Raw genomic sequence first — 21,584 nt, 5'->3', positions numbered from 1 at the left:
TGTTTTCCTCTTTTATGTCTTCAGAATAACTGGGAATGCTTGTATTGACAAGAGATTGTCCTAGCAGGGGCAAACCTGTGAACTGGTTGGAAGAAAGAGATTAAAAAGTAAAGGATTAGTATCTCCTCGAAGACAAGTGCGCACATACCTTAAGTTCATCATTTTAAAAAGGAGAATGTCGAGACTAAGGTTTATTTCTGTGCACCATGTCCACCATGTATAGACGGAGGTCTGGTTTGCACAACATAGCAAGTCAATCTTCCGAGACCACACAAATGTTTGGGCTGCCAGGGAGGAGCTTGTGGCCACTTTGTCCTCCCCCCTTGTTGTTTTGACTGCCACACTGTTCTGAGTGTGTCATCTGAACTGGGACTCGTGTCTAAACTCTCTCCTCACTAACCACAAGCTGCAGACAAGGTGTATCCCTTGCTCATGATTAGCAGAGAAAGAGCTCAGCCATGAGCCTGGGTTCAGACAGCACACTAAACCAAACTTAGCTCAGTGCAGCACCAAAGTAAAAAAAGGCCAAGGAGGAGCACAGCAGCTACAATCTCTTCTCCAGAAACCTGTACATTCAGTTTGGTTTACTGTATCACGTGATCCAGGTCAGATTGTTTCATAGAGGAAAGGAGAGCTCTGGGATGCCTTCATGAGACTATGTTGATTTTTTTGAAAATTAAAAAGGCACCCCAGTACATAAAATAGGATGTGAATAAATTGGGGGGTGGGCGGGGAGTAAAGTACCGTGCACTATTTGCTTCTGTTCAAGTAAATACCCTCCAGGATGTAGGGCTTGGAAGGTGTGATTTTTTAAAGTACTTCAGGATATTTTGCCTTTGTAGTTGTGCAAGATACAATTATTCAAGCCAGGACAGAAATAAATACTCTCTCTTGCTGCCCCCCTCCCCCAAAATCCCTTATGTTGTAAGCTTCCATAAGACAGCCGTTCATTACAAAATCCCTCGCTCTGTGCTAGCCTTAACAATGTTTCCAGAGACACTATAGGCATTCCTGTGAACTGAATTGGAAACACTGACCAAAGAAGCTCTCCCTTCCCCCTTTCTCTGCTGTCTGTTTGTTGTGCAATCAGTGTGTAAGATCTCCGAGATGAGATTGCCATGTGTGCACTGTGGAAAGGTCAAATTACATTAGGAGGAGCAGGAGAAGTAGAGACATCTTGTCCCTTGCCAGCCATATACTGTAATAGCTGTTCTATTAATTGAAAAAAACTCTCCTGCTGTCCAGCAAACAAAACTCCAAATCCTCTGTCCGTTCAGTACTTGAGAGCATTTGGAGCATTCAGATCGAGGGATTATCATTGTAGCAAAGGGCTTCAGAGAAGCATATCTGAAATGTGCCAATTTAGTTGCCCTGAAGTCCTGTCTTCCATGTGCTGCTGTACATGCAAGAAGGCATAAAATCATTGTCAGTGCTGCTTGCTAAATGTCTTTACATAAGAAGTATTCATAGACGTTTTCAGTTTCTGCTGCTTCCATATTTGTAAGCCTATGTGGACTCTACCTGCAGGTGTCTCCATTTCCATCCCCCCCCCCATTCCTACTTCATAAATGTACTGTACAGTACTTGAGTACTGTGTTCATTCTCTATTGACAACATGTAGGGCTGGTTAATGCATGTACAGTGGTACCTCGGGTTAAGTACTTAATTCGTTCCGGAGGTCCATTCTTAACCTGAAACTGTTCTTAACCTGAAGCACCACTTTAGCTAATGGGGCCTCCTGCTGCTGCCGCGCCACCAGAGCACAATTTCTGTTCTTATCCTGAAGCAAAGTTCTTAACCTGAAGCACTATTTCTGGGTTAGCGGAGTCTGTAACCTGAAGCATATGTAACCTGAGGTACCACTATATTTCTATCAGCTAATGGGTACAGGGTCAAGCGGTTATTTGCATGTGTGAATGAGCCCTCACAGTTGCAACACCACAATTGAAACTTTTACACAAGTTTTTACAAATCCATTCAGTCTACACATTCAGCTAATCATTGATCAAATGGTGTACCAAGCTATAGTGCCAAACTGTGGCAAAGTTTACTGCTTTCTGGCAAAGCCCCTGATCCTATAGGCATTTGTCAACATGGCACGAGCGGTATGCAAGTTATTATCCTGTTCCCTTTTTTGGTCACCTTCTTTCCCTAACAACAGTATCATATGTGTATATGTGACATTGGCCTGTTTCACACACCTCATTGAACCATAGTTTAAAACAAACTATGGTTTAATGTGAATTCTGCTCAAAAGTCTCTGCAACGCTATTACACTGATCTTGCTGCTACCATGCTGTTGATGAAGCAAACCAGAACCTGCTTGCTGCAGTGTTCAAACCCAGACCTGTGGTTTGTTTTCCCCCAAACAAACCATGAGTGGTAAATGAAAATAAATATTTTTTATTGCTCAAGGTTTAGAAAAAACCTTGGGTCACACAAAACAGCAAACCCAGACCCTGGCTTATTTTGTTCACAGTGTGGCTGGCGTGTTGCAGGAAAATCGAGGGAACTTTTGTGTAATGTGCACCAGCACACTGCTTGTTCACATTAAACGATAGTTTGTGAAACAAATCATGACTCATGTTCATACAACGCTCGCAGGGGCGGGAGGCATATTCACATTTCATCCATGGCTTAAAACCAGCTAAGATGTAGCATAATGTGTGGTCCAGTTCATAGCGATGAGTTGCTCTGCTTGATGAGTCAGCTCTGCCAGGGGATTTACAGAGCCAGCTGAGCAGGGCTGACTGACATTTACAGCAGCCTTGATGGTATCCTTACACTTCAATGCTTAACCAGATTTGCAGCAGTAATGTAGTAGAGGAGGCAAGGTGAAAAGTCCTGACTGTGCAGGAAATCAGGCCAGGTCCAACATTTGCCAAGCCCTTTCAGGCTGGCCTAGTGGTAAAAGCTGATGCTTCTGGAATCAAAAGATTCATTCTGTTGATTTGTGGCTGTATCTGCCTACGCTTGGTCACTTAGCTGTTGCTGCCTCTCCTGTCTCTTTAGCATTGGGCCCTCCATCTTTCTCAAGCAGCAGAATCATGGCATGACCAAAACAAAAGAAAAAGAAAGTTATTTTATCTACTGCTGCAGTCGAAGTACTTCTTCCTCCCTTTATAAGTGTCAAACCAGGGGGCCTTCTGGGATTGCATATAGAAATGATATAATTCTCTGCCTCTTGTACTTTGAATCAGGCTTTTTATATGTTAATATTAGCCTTCGTGGAATTCAAGTGGGGTGCCTTGAGTATTTGACAACAATACTAATGTTAATACTATGTTAACAATGGCTAAGGCAAAATAATGTTACTTGCATTGTGTCAGCCTTATCCTTGTGTTTTTGTTGTCCTGGAGAGTTGCATCCTTGATCTATCATTGCCTTAATGACCCATTTTGCTTTTTCACAAGGTCTAGTATATGTACAGAAGCAAAGCGGGCCAGTGATTACTTTTTAGCCCCTGTGACATAGCTGAACTCATAGACAGACCTTATGTACAGTAGAAACCCAGCACATGGAGCAGAGTGAACACTGCTTGGACACTACAGCACCATTTATGAATATCAAGTATGTTAGGGGACAGCAAGATCCACAGTTGGGAATGTCCATCTGTTCTCTCTGCTGAAATTCTTTCAATTCCGTTACTGGTAAATAAAGGATCACATGTGAGCAACAAGAATCAGCACTTCATTATCAAGCAGACAAACCCTCCACAAGAAACTGATTGTACTACTTTTGCAAAGTTTACATATATTAATTTATTGCAAAGTTATTACTTTTGCAAAGTTTACATATATTAATTTATTCTTTTATTCTATATTGCTCTTGATGGGGAAGAAAATTATTGATTGTTAAGATATCCTAAAGGATCAGTTTTGCCCAGAAGCAGGCAATAAGCATGTTAGTTGGGAGTTGCATTGAGTTCTGTTTTAAAACAAGATTAAGTTACCCTCTTCTCATCACCACCAGTGAAATGGAATTGGTTTGTCTCAAGTCAGGAACAGTCTTTGCTAATGTCCTACAATACTAATATCACTCATGATAGTGTTCATGAATCCATGTAAGTTCCCACATCCATTGCAGTCAAGATGCTTCCATCTCTAGTCACTCAGAAAAAAGTGTTCACCAGTGACTCTAAGGTAAAGGTAAAGGGACCCCTGACCATTAGGTCCAGTCGTGACCGACTCTGGGGTTGCGGCGCTCATCACCAGTGACTCTAGGATGGTGCAAATTGTGTCCACAAATATCCCAGCATAGTGCCAACCAAACAACCCCACAATAACACAGCAATCAATGATACAGTCACAAACACAAAAACATCAGCTTCACCCACAGTTTAGCATTCTTACATTCAGTTTATTTCATTGGGATATATTAAAAAATACTGACATGTCTAACTGTTCGTCTGAAAGCAATTGAACATAGATAGTTGCCTCACCTTTTCTGGATTATGCCTAAAGTTGGTACCATTTGTTTTAATAAATCTCTGTTGTTGTGTATGAATTCTACTGTCTGCTACCAACTACGTGCTTTTTCAAGACCTCCTTATTGTGCATCATTTCACAATCCTAATTTACACACACTCTTGACTGAAGGATCTCAAAGAAGTTTATTATTTGAAGATCAGGGAATCCATCAAAATCATGTAAAACCAAAGTTAAGCATTTTTTTTCAACTACACTAGTGTGTGTTTTAAGTAAATCTGTAGAACATGCTGGCTCACAAACCAGCAGTAGAATGAGACCGTGTAAAATTAATGAACTGTCCACTTCTTAGCAGGTCAGAAATAGGCCATCCTTCAAAAAACCATAAGCAAGCAGGAATGAGGGATTGTTCTGGAGAAATCATTTTACTGCTGAATAAACCTTGCTCCTAATAATTAATAATCTCAATTCCAGTGGCTGGAATATCTAAACAGAGCCCTGTCTGATAACACATGAGAAGGATGAAAAGTATATTTTTGTTAACAAAGGGTTCAGTTGTGTTTGAGAGCTCTTCCGTTTTAAAATGTCACGAAGTGAATACTGCAGAATATATTATTTCCTTAATATGTTTTTATACTCTCTATAGATACTCTGTAAAGGATAGCAACAGACTGATAAAATGAATCCATTGATAGTCTTGTTCTGCTCCATGTATTAAGGAATTGCATAGAGTGCAGCACAACAATTGTCCTTTGGATTGTTTATACTGGATTCAGTATGATGATGATGATGATGATTAAATTTCTATACCAATCTTCATCCGAGCATCACAAGGTGGTTTATAATATACAAACACAAAATAACATAGTAACAAACAAAATCCATCTCTCTCTCTCTCTCTCACACACACACACAGAGAGAGAGAGAGAGAGAGAGAGAGAGAGAGAGAGAGAGTTTTGAAGACCATGGATTGTTTAATTAACTAAAGGCCTTGGGAGAAAGGAATGTTTTTGCCTGGTGCTGAAATATACGTAACAAAGGCACCAGCCAAGCCTCCCTGGGGAGAGGATTCCACAAGCAAGGAGCCACCACAAAAAGGCCCACACTTGTGTTGCCACCCTCCAGACCTTTCATGGAGGAGGCACGTGAAGAAGGGCCTCAGAGGGTGATTGCATGATCTGGGTTGGTTAATATGAGGAGAGGTGGTCCTTAAAATATTGCAAACCTGAAGCATTTAAGGCTTTACAGATCAAAACCAGAACTTAGAATTGGACCTGGAAACTAACTGGCAGCCTGTGTAGTTTGGCCAGAACTGGCATAATATGCTCAAACTGTCTTGTCCTGGTAAGCAACCTGGCTGCTGAATTCTGCACCAGCTGAAGTTTCCAAACTGTCTTCAGAGGCAGCTCCATGTATGCCGTGTTGCAGTAATCTAACCTAGATGTAGGGAAAGTGTTTCTGCACTATTCAGTGTTTTGAAGGATCTCTGTTAGAGATTGTGTCTTTCAGATACCTCACTGGTTATGTAGTCCCATACAAATAATATTCCAGGACATCTGTTCTAGTGGTGCGGCTCAGGTAATTTTGGACACAGGGCTCAAGGGAGTCCCATTGTCCTGCTTCACTTCCATATAAAACATACAGTGAATGTTTCTCCCCCTTGACAACCTTGATAATTTGTTAGATATACTGCTGTTGTTGCTGTTATCATCTTTATCATCATCTGCTACCACTACCATGGACATATGTTTCTTAATGGGAAGCTTGTCTAGACATGTATAGGATTGTGCTGTGAATTACAGCTATACAGGACTGCGGGAGATCCTTTGGAGACACAGAAATTCATATATGGTTCGAGACTGTCAGGTTTTTTTACTTCCACATGATGAGAAATCTGAAATGTACATAACATCAAGTAGAATCTGATCTAGTCAAGTCTCCCATGCTCTCTCCTGCATTCCATTTTAGGTTTGATCTGAGATCCAGTCCATGTTTGAAAGGATGCATTCATCGTGAAGAGTAGTTTTCTTCAACAAATCAAAACAGAGGCACTTTAAATAAGTGTGTGAGTTCTATAGCCATGGTAGGAGCAAAAGAAGCACTTCAGAAGGCATTTGATCACAGGGAGGTCCCAGCAGAGAGTCACAGAGTAGAGTAAAGAATGCCAAGTAAGAAACATCACAGCCAGATTATGTGTGTTTCTCACAGATCCTTCTGATACTTTGAAGGGAGCAATGGTAGATAGAGTGGGTGTAATTACTGTATTTTTCACCCTATAGGACGCACTTTTTCCCCTCCAAAAATGAAGGGGAAATGTGGGTGCATCCTATGGGGCGAATGCAGGCTTTCGCTGAAGCCTGGAGAGCGAGAGCGGTGGGTGCGCACCGACCCCTCTCGCTCTCCAGGCTTCGCGGACCTCTCGGCAAGCAGCGGGAACGCTCCCGCTGCTTGGGGAGAGTTGCCGGCATCCTGAAGCCTGCGCGCGCTGATCTCAGCGCGTCCAGGCTTCGCAGACCTCTGGCAAGCAGCGGGAATGCTCCCGCTGCTTGGGGAGAGTTGCCGGCATCCCGAAGCCTGCGCACGCTGGTCTCAGCATGTCCAGGCTTCGCGGACCTCTCTGCAAGCAGCGGGAACGCTCCCGCTGCTTGGGGAGAGTTGCCTCCATGCCGAAGCCTGCGCGCGCTGAGATCAACGAGTCCAGGCTTCGCGGACCTCTCCGCAAGCAGCGGGAGCCACCGCTGGGCTCCCACGGCTTGCAGAAAGCTGCCTGTTTGGGGGCTGGGGTTGGGGGAAGCTCGGGCTGCCCCAGCCCCGCGCCTGGGGGAAAATAATTTTTTCCCCTTTCCCCCCCCCAAAAAAAAAACTAGGTGTGCCTTATGGGACGGTGCGTCCTATAGGGCGAAAAATACGGTATATTTTAAAAGAAGAGCACCCGGTATTTCAAACGATCCCAGATCTCTTTGAATGGACTGGATTCTCCCTTTCTGCCCATCCACTCTTGCACAGACGTGCTTCAGACATCAATAGCTCCAGTGTCTCTTACTTTGGAAACTTTTATCTGGCCAGCCTAATGCTACATCATCAGTCACACTGCCAGGTGGTTGTTGTTGTTGTTGTTGTTGTTGTTGTTGTTTTGGCTTCTTAACAAGAGGCAAATGCATCTGGAAAGAGATCACTTTGCAAATTCCCTGCTGCACTTCTCCAAATCTTTTTTAGTAAGGGGGGAAATAGAGTAAAGAGAGGTGCCATGGGTGAATTGTTCCCTCCACCAAACCTTGAGTGGAATCAGTGGGTGTGTCAGGGCAGGACTCCCTAACTTACTGCTCCTGGTTTGGGCTTTGACTCCAAGCACATTGTCTCATCTACAAGCAGCTTGAGTTCTTCATCCTGTGAGAGGCTGTGTACCCCACTCAGCTACGTTTGGCCAGCCATGGATCCATCCAAGGCTGAGGAGGGGGGGTGTACACTAGCCAGGAGGGAAAAGGAGCACAATATGTCTCTGGGAGGGAACAAGAAGCTGTTGTGATGTTCCACAGCTGGAGGCACAGGAGAGTCCCAGGGAGCCATCAGCAACACTGGAAATGCTGGGGCTGGTTTTGATCTGAATTCTGAATGTGTCCCTTAGTTCAGAGCAGAGCTTGAAGTCTTCAAAGCACACCACTTGCAACATCCATGCAAAAAACTGGGAGGGCAAAGAGAAAGAAATACCTGAAGTGAAGCATCAGCTGGCACAAAGTCTCAAGCTTCAGCAATTGTCATTTCCTCAGAATGTCACACATGGCCCAGAGGCATTCTGGGGAAATGAAGACGGCACGCAAATGTAGCCTGTGCTGCCCCACCCTGTGAAAATATTTCTAAGAAGAGAAAGAGTCATTTAAATGTCACCCCCTTATGAGCCTGATAGGTTCACAAAGAATTTCTGCTATGCTATTTGGATGCATTCAAAGGTTTTATTGGCAAATTCATATAAGGAAATTCGTATGATCATGGGAGGACATCTAACCATACACTATTCCATTTTCCCCAATTCAGTTTATTAATCCCAGGATGCTCTGAGAGTACTTTATCAGAGGATGCATTCCAAATTCTTAACAGTTCTCTTCAGAAATTCATTACTGATTTTTAGAAAATTGGACAATCAATTGGACTCATGTTTCAAGCTTACATTGTATCAAAACCTTCCAGGGCAAAATTCTTTAGGTCTTTGGTAAACAAATAAATATTTAGATAATTTATTTAGATAATCTCTCCCTCTTAATAATGTGCTTAATGTCATATTAATTCATCAAACACAAGCCTACCCCAACAATTTTCATCAGAAAAAGAGTTATTGAATGCATGTTTTCTTGTTTTCTCCCTATTTATTGTTGACTGTGTACTGTTTGCAATGTACGTGATGTTGCAAATGTCCATAAATGTCCTTGATAAAGTTATTAGACATGCTTCATGGAACATAAAGATGCTATCTAAGCAGGCTAGGCTTTCTTTTATTTTTAGCAAATCTCTTGCAGGGAGGTGTAATACAAAAAAGATGCACACGGCTTAAACATCAGTTTTGACAACAAGATGCTACTTGTGAAATTTTAGTTTTGACAGCTCATGGTCTTGTCAGCTGTATGTATCTGTCAGTACTTGCTCAGCATTGGAAATCAGAATTCATACTGTATCTGAACGTTTTCTTTACCATTTTGGAGCATTCTCTCAGTTTCCTTCTGATTTGATGAAGGTCTATAGAACCCTTCTGTGGAGCAGACTGTCAAAAGCTGGGTGCAGTCGTATCTTTCCTGGGCAAGCTTATGTCTGCTTATGGGCTGAGACACAGCATCTGGTTAACCACAGTTAGAAACAGGATGCTGGATTAGATATGCCTTTTGCTGGATCTTATGTTTGTAAACTGCTAACAAACAATGAGGTTATCTACCGATGGAATGTATGTGTCAAGCAAGTCCAGCTGTGGTGGCCTCTTTGAACATATAGGTTGTAACTGTTGCTTTCCTCTTAGACAATAGACAAAATTGAGAGTGAACTATGAGGTTTTAAATACCTCATAGTTATCTTTGTAATTGGCTTTAAGAGTAATAACAGCAAGCTGCTCTGAAATTCAGTGTCTCCTGAAGAAAGGATGCCATGAACTCAGCAACTGTTTCTAAACCTCCTTGTTTCATTTCCCATTCATGTTTCCCATTCTTTGTAGAACTATCCCATTGAGATTTTATCTGGGGATGATGGATCCTCTTTTTATTTGTAGCTCACACTGCAGATTTTAAATTAGCCAGTGGAATTCAGCCAAAAATATAGAATGCACTCTTCCATATGTGACCCAGCCTCCTGTGTACACATGTACAAAACAAACTCTGGCATGCTTGAAGCTGCTTTGATAAGGCAGGAAGCAGGAGGAGGAAGTGGTAACTGTTAACACAGAATGTGGCGCCAGAGCCATATGCACCACCCCAGTCATTTATTTCAGCCAACCATCAAATATATGCTTGATGAAGAACCTATTTTTTGCATCTAGATGGGATGAGGTCAGCTGGTGCAATCTGTCAAGTTACCCCATTAAAACAACTTGAAACTTGGAAGCGATTTCTGCTTTACAGCATGAAACAAATATAAATATATTTTCACTTCTATATACTACAGCATTGCTGATGCACATGACAGCTCATTGTGGCAGAGAGATTTGGAGATATGGAGAGGAAAGGGTATGTGCAAGAAAAAGTTGCGTTGTTTAAATGGCACCAGGATGCAAGATGGTCTGTAAATGGATGGGAGAGACATAGTGCAGCTGCAATGCATTTCAGTTAAGAGGGGGATTCTTTTAAGAATTTCACTGTGGGATATACTAGTTCTTATCCAGAAACAACCACAAGGAGCAGCTGTTAAGGGCTTAAATTCAACCACTTGGTGTGGGGGTTTTTCCCCCTGATACGGATATCGCACTATGATGCCATGTGACTGAAGACTGTCTGAGTATGTGTGTTTTCTTGAAGGCAAAGGAGCCTATTTGGCCTGGCCTCACCTCAGAGTGGCAGGGCCAATAGCAGCTTGTAGCATAATAGCAAGAAGAGTGTTCCCTGTAAGTTAAACGGGAGAGCTCTCCTCTAAAAGCCCTTGGGCTCTGTTTTTGCAGCTTTCAAGATAAAATATTTAATAAGTATCTGTGGGCGGCAAAGCAAGCTTTCATCTCGAAACCCAATAAATAATATTGCATCCATTTGCAGCCATTGAAGAAATCAGATCATGAAAGGATAACTGCATTCAGATACTTTCCTACTGTGCCGATTTTTTCCTCCTCTTTCTCTCAAAATGTATTTTCTGTCATAATAAAGTTGTACTGTGTATACATTTTGATTGCATTAACTGAGAGGTAAGCTGGTAAAATGGATCTAATGGCTTTATTAAACTAAATTGTGCAGAGCAGAGAAATCGCAATGTTCTTAATAGGAGCTACAGAAATTGCTTTTGATAAAAAAAATAGAATCTTAAGACATTTCATTAGATTTTAAATACTCATTTTAATTAAGTTGTCTAATAATTATTTTTTATTGGAATGCAAGGGTTAGTTATTGGTTCTCTTTACTGGAGATGGGATAAAGTATGTAGGGGGGGTTATTTGGAGTTCTATTTTTCACTATAAGCTAATTCTGCATTTGATGTCATTCATTTAATGTTGTATTTGATTATTTGAACACATAGTTGTTTTATGAGTGAGGAAAGGACAGAAGCTTATTCTTGATTTAGGCATAAATCCTATCTATGCTTACCTGGGAGTAACCCTTGTTGAAAACAGTGTCTCTGAATATAAGAAGGTTATATTGGTTATACAACAAATTTCCCTGTTTCCTATTGTCCTCTGAAATGTGTGGCTTTGGCAAAGTGAATAGCCTATGTTTCAGGCCCACGTCATCTCATGATGTTTACTATGTTCAGATTGGCTCTGCATATTTAAAGTTTGAAGGCCAGCACCACTGCCTTCTCCTGCTTGCCTTGACTGCCTGATCTCTGTATACATCTGCCATTGCTTTTTATATAGTGAACTATGGATGCATTTTCATTCATTGATGTTTTCTTCCTTATGTGGGCTTACCTGAGAACAGTCCTGAGCCCCTTCTAAATCTAAAGGGCCCTGCTGGCTTCTGTTGAAAGACCTATCTAGTATGGGATTCTTCTTCTTGTGGCCAACCAGATACCTCTGGGGAAGTCCACAAGCAAGGTATCTTTCGCTGGTCGCTAGAAGATGGTGTTCAGTAGTATCCACTAGAGGCAGTTGATAGCTTTTCCCTCCAGGAATTTCTCTAATCCCCTTCCAAAACCATCCAAGTTGGTGACCACTATGATATCTGTTGGAAGAGAATTTCATAGTTTAACTATGTGCTCTAGGAAGAAGTCCTCTTTTTTCTGACCTGAATTTCCCACAATTCAGTTTCATCAGATGACCCAGTACTATGAAACATGGAGAAAAGCTACCGGTTTACTTCCTCCGCACCGTGCAAAATTTTACGCACCTCTGTCATCCTCCTTGACTCACCTTTATCTAAATGAAAAAGTCTCAAGTGTTCTACCCTTTTATCACACAGTGGTTGCACCTACCCTCTCATACAGCAAAAACTGCTTTATTTCAACCAACATTTTAAGGACTCTTGTTTTTAAATTTACATATGACTACTGCTGTTTTTCTTTTTGGATTGCTGTTTCTGAAGATGCAGTAACTTTCCCCCCTCAAATATTCATGACTTCCTCCTTCCCTTCATTTAGCTGTGTTTATTACATATTCTTTCAAAGGTGCGATATAACTCTTGGAAATCTGTGGCAGACAAATAACATGAAAATGGCCATCAATGAGCTCAGAGCAATAGAATTAGAATAAAGTTGACATGCATGCGTTTTGTGTTTTGAAATCCTCAAGCCACTTACTAAATGTAGAAGAATAGGAGGAAAAACAAGGAATAATTTGCTTTAACAGTAGTAACATTGGTTTCATATATCAACCAATGTGAGTAAGGGCTCCAAGAACATCCCCATTGCCGTAGTTGCTGCATTGATTTCTTGTAGCTGTCAGGCAAGGGCTTTCCTAATGATTAGAGGAGGGGAAAGAAGGCTAATTTGCAGTTTTCCTTTAGATAGTGAGTCAGGGTAGCATTTACAATGCTGTGGGGGGAAAGACAATGAAATATGAGTAATGTTTGTATTGTATGGCATGGTAAATTTTAGTGCAACCTCGTTAAAAGCACATGTACTACACCATAGTTTTCTTTCCCTGTAAATAAGTGGCTTTTTTTCTTCTAAGTCCTAATTTTGAGACATTTATCACTCAGTAGCGTATGATCTCCGTAAATAAAGAAGTGTGAACTAGTGAAGTGGCCAAGTTTGCTAATGATGCAAAACGGTTCAGGATTGTTAGAAGGGATTACAAAGAGCTCCAGAAGGACCTCTCCAAACTGAGTGAAAAGGCAGTAAAATGGCAAATGCAATTCAGTGTAAACAAGAGTAAAGTGATGCATGTAGGGGGATATTAATTTCACATATACACTCAGGGGGTCTGAACTGTCAGTGAGTGACTGACTGACCAGGAGAGAGACCTTAAGGTTGATGATAGCTCAATGAAGATTTAAGCCCAGTGTGCATCAGCTGAGAGAAAATCATTTGGTGCTGGGGATCATTAGGAAAGGAATTGAAAATAAAACTGTTGATATCATGATAATGCTATACAAATCTATAGTGCAGTCGCTTTTTGAATACTATGTACAGTTCTGGTCATCTCACTCAAGAAGGACATTGTAGAGTTGGAAAAGGTTCAGAAATGGGCAACCCAAAATGATGAAGGAAGTGGAGCAACTCCCCTATAAGGAAAGGTTTTGCAATATTGGGACATTTTAGTTTGAGAAAGAGGTGGCATGATATAAAATCATGTGTACCGAGAAGAATTATGCATAGAATTATGTATAACATGAAGAAAGTAGACAGATAAAAGTTTTTCCTCCTTCCTTCAAGAACACTAGATCTTGTGCTTCGAGCCCCAAAAACCATCCCCCATGGAAAGTGGAGACAGAATTTAGTTTAAATGTTAATGGGCAAATTTTGGCCACAACTTTATTAAAATACACAAATGTGACTGGTATTTATGTAGGCATTGGTATCAAAACTATATCTGGCTCCTGCCCCACCTTGCAGGAAGCCTGGAAGGGTAAACAACCAGCAGGGGGAACTCCCATCAATGTATACTGACTGGTGTTCACCCCTGGGGTTCCCGGGGGGTCCTGGCATGGCCCTAGCCCCTCTCCGGGCTTCGGACAAGATCCAGACCCCCGGATTCCTTGACCATGCAACCCTAAGGATATTGGGGGTTGTAGTCCAACATCTGCAGACTCAACCATAGGAAGCCTGGTTTGGTGGGTCATGTCAGTGCACCCATTGTAGGCAATACCACACTAGACAGGTCTGATGCAAGTTGTTTAGGCCCTAAAACATTACAATAAGCCCTAGGTAAGGATTGGGACGTGGGTGGCACTGTGTGACGCGGGTGGCACTGTGGGTTAAACCACAGAGCCTAGGACTTGCCGATCAGAAGGTCGGCGGTTCGAATCCCCACGACAGGGTGAGCTCCCGTTCCTTGGTCCCAGCTCCTGCCAACCTAGCAGTTCTAAAGCACATCAAAGTGCAAGTAGATAAATAGGTACCAATCCGGCGGGAAGGTAAACGGCATTTCCATGTGCTGCTCTGGTTCACCAGAAGCAGCTTAGTCATGCTGGCCACATGACCCGGAAGCTGTACGCCGGCTCCCTCGGCCAATAAAGTGAGATGAGCGCCGCAACTCCAGAGTCGGTCACGACTGGACCTAATGGTCAGGGGTCCCTTTACCTTTACCTAAGGATTTAGAAGTATAGCTGTGTTCATAATGTTCTGTATAAATTGGTCTTTCCACTTGTGTCTCTCTCTCTTCCAGTTTGCGGGGACATCCATGGACAATTCTTTGACTTGATGAAGCTCTTTGAAGTGGGAGGCTCTCCTGCCAACACACGATACCTTTTTCTAGGGGACTATGTTGACAGAGGGTACTTCAGTATTGAAGTAAGTTTTATTTCTCACTTTGGCTATGAAATTAATTTGTGTCCAGATTTATTTGATTCACCCCTCCCCCCTTTAAATGTTCTTTTCTAGTGAACACATGGTTGCATGTCTTACCGCTATATTACTGTAGCAAACATTCTGTAAAGAAATGTTTCACATGAAATGTACCATTGAATTATTGCAGGCAAAGTATGTGCATGTTTTCTGGCCATAGTTACTTATTTAAATTTCATTTGTCAAAATTTTGAATAATGAAAACATTACTTTTACCAAATTTTGAGCTGCTTTATTTTATTTTCTCAAAACCTGAAACTCTATTTCAATGTGTTAATGTCTAATCATGGCACTGTAAAACAACCTTTGTATTTTGCCTGGAATTAGAGGAAGTAAGCAACCATTTTGATCACCTTTGGGCATGGATTTCTTAAACAGCAACCCCTTCATGCAACTTGGTGGTTACTTTTGAAATTAAAGAGGACTTCCAAAAGTAACTTGAGGGCTTCCCTTTCAATGGAAACTGTTAAAAAATTCTAGTCCAAGTCTTTTGGTAAGCACCTAAATCAGTTCTTAGGGTCCCCAGCACTGTGAGAGGAGTGGGGAAAACTAATACATGATGTTAGCCTTCTTGGGTGATGAATTACCGTATTTTTTGCTTTATAACACGCACCTGACCATAACACGCACGTAGTTTTTAGAGGAGGAAAACAAGAAAAAAAATATTCTAAACGAAACAGTGGATGTATGATTTCTGTGGTTCATGCTGTGGCCACAGACATGTGATCTGACGGTGAGTTTGGGGTAGCCCAATGCAAAAATCCTGAGGATCCATGTGAATCTGTGCTTTGTAACCACGTTTTAAGTGGGGAGGGAAGGAAAAGCACTCAAGGGACAAGGAGCACGCGTGAGGTGTGTGGAGAAGGATGCTGCTAATAATGCAGAAGAGGGGTATAAGGGGTGAAGGCTCCTCTCCTCTCCCGCTTTGCTCCTTTAAAACAAGCAGGCTCTGCTTCTCTCCCTCCTCCCCAGCTTAGAGAGCTGAAAAGTTTTGCTGCTATTTAGCAAGCTGAGTGGGGAGGAGAGAGGGACAGAGAGCACAGTTTAAAGCAGCCAACCAGACAGGAGCCGCTGTTTCAACGCGAGCCACGGAGGAGGGAAGGAAGGGGAACCATGGATGCTCTGCTCATGACTGCAGCAGACCCCCCCCCCCCGGTAGGCATTCGCTCCATAGCACGCACAGACATTTCCCCTTACTTTCTAGGAGGGAAAAAGTGAGTGTTATGGTGCAAAAAATATGGTATTTGTTACAGTATTGTAAATCTTCATATTGTAGTGGTTAGTGGGAGAGACAGATTTTATCATGGTCACAGAACAGTAAAAGTTGATAGACTTCGGATAATGAATTTACAAAGAAAACATAGGATTAACAGGGGAGCCAGGAGAAAATTTATTTTATCATCTGCTTTATAATTTGTATTGAAGACTTTAAAAAAATCTACCTCTTTAGTAGTGAAATGAGAGTCATCCCATAAACGGCAAGATATCAGTATTTCAGTGTGCCTTATTGTTAGAGATCTTAAGAAAGGAAGTGTTAGCCTCTCACTAATATGAAAGAATATAGTCCAAAGATATGTTTCTCTTGATTCCACAGGTACAAAGCTGTTCATTAAGTGAGCTTTACTAAATGGGCCACTTAGCAAAATGACAGAACATTAAGATAACCAAGCATAAATGCTCTCCTGCTTTTTTGCTCATAACTAAAGCCTGCAAGTATTAAGTTTTGTTGATCCCATAATTTGGAGTACTATTTTAGCCTCATTATCAGCTGCAGTTCTCGGGTGGTGTAAATCTAGGTGTATTAGTCTCTGATTAGCAAAGAATGGAACCTTTTTTAGACTATAGTTATCCAAAGAATCATTTTCCTCATGATCCACATCCAATGGCTAATATAAGAATCCAAGAGCATTAAGTGGATGTAGCACAGAAGAGGAAAAGTGCAAATGCTACCATTATTTCAGGGCATTTGTCAAAGCTTTATGTTTAATTTATTAAGTTTATATTCTTCCCTTCCTAAATGAAGGGTGCCCAGGGCCGCTAACAACATAAACTTTGAAAAGACCTTATCCAAAACAACAATGAAAATCACAGGTTTTTAAGACCTGTAGTGCCTGAATTTTCCAGTCTTCTTCTGAAGAACTGAAGAAATAAAAATTGTCTTTAAATTCTGTCTAAACATGGCCAGAGAAGGAGACTCCCCGGGGGGAGTTTCAAAGATGGGGTGCTGCAGTAGAGAAAGATTTCTCTTCCGAGGTCGCTCCTGGTGCCCGCCGAGTCCCACGACCACGGGCTCACTCTACCCGTGGTTTTTCTTAACGGGTCTCCGCTCTGCCGCAGCGGACGACCCTTTTCCGCGGAGCCCCTCTTCACAGCGTAAAGAGGACCGCCATTGCCGTTTCGCGCCGCCTCCGGAAGTCTATACTGAAAGTATATTCAAGACAGATAACCATATTCCGCACACAGGGTGATAAATCCAACATCTTTCTGAGGAAATTGGATTAAACCCTTTTCTTGTTGAGTGGTTGGAGTATTGGATTAAGTCTGGAGAGACTGGTGTTCCAGTCGCCACTCAGCCATGAAGTTCGCTGCATGACCATGGGCCATTCACTCTCTCCCAACCTTACCTGTCTCACAGGGATATTGTGAGTTTTAGGAAAACTTTGAGCACTGCCTTGAGCCCTTTGGAGGAAAAGCAGGATAAAAATGTACAAAGCAAGATAGATGATAGATAGATAATAGATAGATAGATAGATAGATAGATAGATGATAGATAACATTGCAAGATTCATTCACTAAGGCTTTACGAAAATCAGTCAGGGTAGTCCTATCACATCCATTGTTTGCAGGCCAGTGCTGAATTTGCCTGACATCAGAAACCAGTGGTTACTGATTGTACTGACTGTGCCAGCCTAGTTCTAGAGTCCAGTCAAAAGAGATTTTGTCAAATTGGTCGGTGAACTCCTTTTCACCAGCCTCATGCTTTTTCTATGCACCCTCTTTTGCTTGAGTATGTTTTGCTTAAAAATAGCTAAAGCAAGCTAAGGATTTAAATCTGTGCTGGATGATCTTGAGGAAATTCTCTTAAACAAGGATAGATCATTGTAGTACATAGGAATTGGAACAGTAATAGGAGGAAATGTGTTTGGGCAAACCCCTTAAACCAGGTTAAAAAGCCTCATATTCAAGCCTCTTGTCAAAACTTTGTTGTGGAGACATGGCATATGCTTGGCCAAGGGTTCATGGCCAATATGGGTATAGTAGAAATATAGTTAACTGAACATATGAAATAGTCCTGATAAAATATTAGTTTGTTTTTAAAGTTAAAAATAAGTGCCAAGCACACTCCTTAGTTTAGGACAGGCTTATTTCTTATTGAGCAACTGGATTGTATCTGTTAGTGTATTTTCTGCACCTTCCAATACATAAAATTGAAGAGCACATCTTTATATGTGGAATCTTGAAATAAAAGAGCCAGAGATTTTACAATAAAAGCTGACAGCTTAGGAAAGAGTTTGAATGTCTCCCCACAACCCCAGCTGGCTCCTTGAGGGGCTTGTGAAATTCCCCTTGGGAAGGTTCAATAGCAGATTAATCTTCTGGAGCAAGTATAATCTACTTTAATGATGAGATCCGCTAAGAAGAGAAACGGTAGATCTTATGGCTTGACATCCTTTAGGAAGAGATTAGCAGATGCTTTTCTTAAAAGATGTCCTTTCAACTTGGCAAGAAACAATGGGCTGTTTCCAACTAAGTTATCCTCCCTCAAAGTAGCGTTGAATAGACCCAATGCATTGTCTTTGAATGCACGAAGTCAAATTACATTATTATAAACTGTCACTTTGCAGCAGCAGGGGAGAATTACAATTATTATTATGAAATTAAAAATGTGTGATCTTTAATGTTGTCTGTAGCATAAATTGTTGCCATTGCTTTGGGTTAATTATATGTCTGGCTTCTTATCTCTACTGAAGGTGGAAATTTTTGACCACCAAAATAAAGGCAATGTCTACATTAGTCAAGATAATAAATTTAGTTATGGAATAGGGGAGGAATTAGTGTCTAATAAGTTATGTTTTAGACTTGTTAAAGACCTTTATATGAATAATTTCATTTGAAACTAATGCTGTCCAATTTCAGGCTTAGCCACCATGGTACCCAGAGCTTGCTATATTCCTTGTACAATCTGCACCTGTATCCAGTCCTGTTTAACGCTTTTGATAACGACATTACCAAAGGAAGAAAGCTTGTGCACTTTAGGGAATTTGCAGTGGACATAAAAGGAGGATATACTGCAAATACCCTTGAGGGTAGTATTAGGATTTGAAATTGTCTTGACAAAATGGAGAACTGAATTGAATGAAATTCAGCAGAGGTAAATGCAAAGAATACAGATTGGGGAGGAGCTAACACTATGGAGAATAGTTAGCTATGCAGTAGCATTGTTTAGAGTTTGATGGTATATATAGTAGATAACAAGCTTTACGATAAGACAGCAAGACAGCAAATGCCGTACCAGGGAATGATTTCAGTTAGTTTGTGGAGAATGTCCGTAAAGCAGGAAGCCACCCAAAGAAAGCAGATTTGGCTACAATCATACACACACTGGTTGCTTCCAGACTCTGTGTGGGGGCTGCCTCTGAAAACAGTCAAGAATCTTCATCAGATACAGATTGCAGATGCCAGACATCTGGTGGGGATAAGCGATTTGCGCATGTAACACCCAACTTACAATACATACCTGTTTGCTCCTGAGCTAAATTCAAAGTACTGGTCTTGACTTTTACAGGTCTTTTTGGTTTGGGGCCAGGCTATTTGAAGGACCACATGTATCCTAATGAACCTATCTGGATATCATACCATGCCATCAGGTCCACCATTATAACAATATGGTTAACAGGTACCAAGGACAGAACCTTCTCAGCAATTGCTATGGATGGGTGCACCAGTCTAGTCCCATTCTGTTCCCCTTTCCAATGAGTGCGCCATCAGCTTACTCTGTCCCATTTTCACTTAGATGTGCAGGGTTTCTTATTAATAAACACACACACAAACATTTTTTCCCCCTGTGACTTAACATTTCTGAAAAATGGCCTTTTCCTACTTTCCCTCTTTTAAATTGAAAACACACACACACACACACCAGTGTCCCTGTGACTGCTGGCGGCATGCCATCACACCTTGTTGCTCTCAGGGTCATTTATGGCCCTGGCTTTCAACAATCATTTATTTACAAGGGAAAAAATCACTAAGAAAAATACCACACCAAAAAGTACAATTAAAAAAACCATTAAAACACCATAAAATCATAAATTTTGAACTGGCGCAGCAAAGGTTGTGTATCTTAGCTGTTCCAAGTGACTTAGTTGGACACACTGTTGGATTCCTACTTCCTATCTCCCCATATTCTTTACATTTGTCATCAATAAAATAGTAGTTAATCTGGCCACAGCCTTTTCTTTATAAGCAATTTTTGTGCTGAAGTCAAGCTGTGAAACTGGAAGGTGCCTCCTTTCCAGGAAGGACATAAATGGTCTTTTTTTCCTGATTGGCCCTGCCTTCTTCCTGAAGATGAGTTAACCTTACTCCCTTCTGACCAGAAGAACATGGCAAGTCCCAACTTTCTACTCCATACCTTCCTGCCACCTTTTGTACTAAGCTACACTGTAAGTCAAACCTGAAATGCAATTTGATCTGTTTCCTTTCTTCAACTTGCTAACTCCTGTTCAAATTGTGATCCACTTTAAATCTAGTTGGGTCTCCTCATGCATTGAAGTCATTCTTGCATACAGAATGGGAGAAAACATATGGTCCACACTGGTTCTTCTTAGCCTTGTTGAATTTTACGTTGTTTTAGCCTTCTGCCGTTTGAGGCTATGTTACGTAGACTCTATCCAAATTTTCTTTGAGGGCTTGAACTGAAAGTTCCTTCCAGCTCTTTTTTTTCCATGGTGGGTGGAATTCTTGCATGTAGGCTGCAAATAATTTCTTTCAGGTTGAGAGTGCATAAAGGAAATGTCCCTATTGTTAAGAGCAAGGCCTGGAAATTATGCAAGGTGGGTGGAAGAAATTTAATAATGCATTGGAAAAGAAAATAAAGCACTTCAAACTTCTATTAAATACACATGGCAGAAATAAATAAATGCTGTACAGCATAATAAAATCTTGAAGAAATACACACACACACACTTTTAAATGCCCTCCTTTCCCATGCATTAAGTGAAGATGTTAGGTTTTGTTTATTGTTTATTTGGCTTGCAAATCTTGCAGTTTTGTTATTAGGACTTTTTCTGTTTTCTTTTTTACTGCCTCTTGTGGGCAGGTTGTGGGAAGGAAGCTAGATAATGACACACTTGATTAAAGCATACAGATTAGAAAGATGATGAAACGAAGGAAGCACTTCCTATTTGTGCTACTACTGGCCTGCACAACTTGTGACCCATAATACATAACACAGTGCTTTTGGGTGGTCTTCATATGCCTTATCAGTGTTGCTGTCATCCTTCAAACAGCCCTGAAAGGAGAGTATTATTTTTCTAATATTGTATGCCATGAGGCTAGGATGTGGTGCCCCCTTCACAGGATCACATGGTGAGTGTGTGGCAAAAACTTAAACAAGGACTTCTGATTTGTACTAATTAGCTATGTACAGTGGTGCCCCGCAAGACGAAAAGAATCCGTTCTGTGATTCTCTTCGTCTAGCGGTTTTTTCGTCTTGCGAAGCAAACCCATTGACGGATTAGCAGATTAGCGCTATTAGCGGCTTTTAGCGGCTTATCTGCTGATCAGATCAGCTGATTAGCGGCTTAGAAAAAGGGGGGAACCAGCAGGAACTCGCAAGACATTGTCGTCTTGCGAAGCAAGCCCATAGGAAATTCGTTTTGCGAAGCACCTCCAAAACGGAAAACTCTTTCGTCTAGCGAGTTTTCCGTCTTGCGAGGCATTCGTCCTGCAGGGCACCACTGTATTATAGCATACCTGCTTCCTGACAATCCCAGGCAAGCAGAAAAACAAGGGGGATATAAGAGTTATTTTTTC

At 41.4% G+C, this 21,584-nt stretch overlaps 1 protein-coding gene across 5 annotated transcripts in view; it reads left to right on the top strand.

Moving 5' to 3' along the window:
* The window catches only part of PPP3CA (protein phosphatase 3 catalytic subunit alpha), a 183,117-nt gene that overhangs the window by 101,409 nt on the left and 60,124 nt on the right, over positions 1 to 21,584 (top strand). For all 5 annotated transcript variants that reach the window (XM_082236979.1, XM_082236978.1, XM_082236980.1 and 2 more), the window contains exon 3: positions 14,371 to 14,495. In XM_082236979.1, coding sequence (XP_082093105.1) covers positions 14,371 to 14,495 — 125 coding nt within the window. The remainder of the gene's footprint in view (positions 1 to 14,370; positions 14,496 to 21,584) is intronic.

This window comes from Podarcis vaucheri, assembly GCF_965113315.1.
Source record: "Podarcis vaucheri genome assembly, chromosome: 9".
Lineage (NCBI taxonomy): Eukaryota > Metazoa > Chordata > Lepidosauria > Squamata > Lacertidae > Podarcis > Podarcis vaucheri.
Note: the sequence above shows the minus strand (reverse complement) of the source record. Positions and strands in the feature narration are given on the sequence as shown.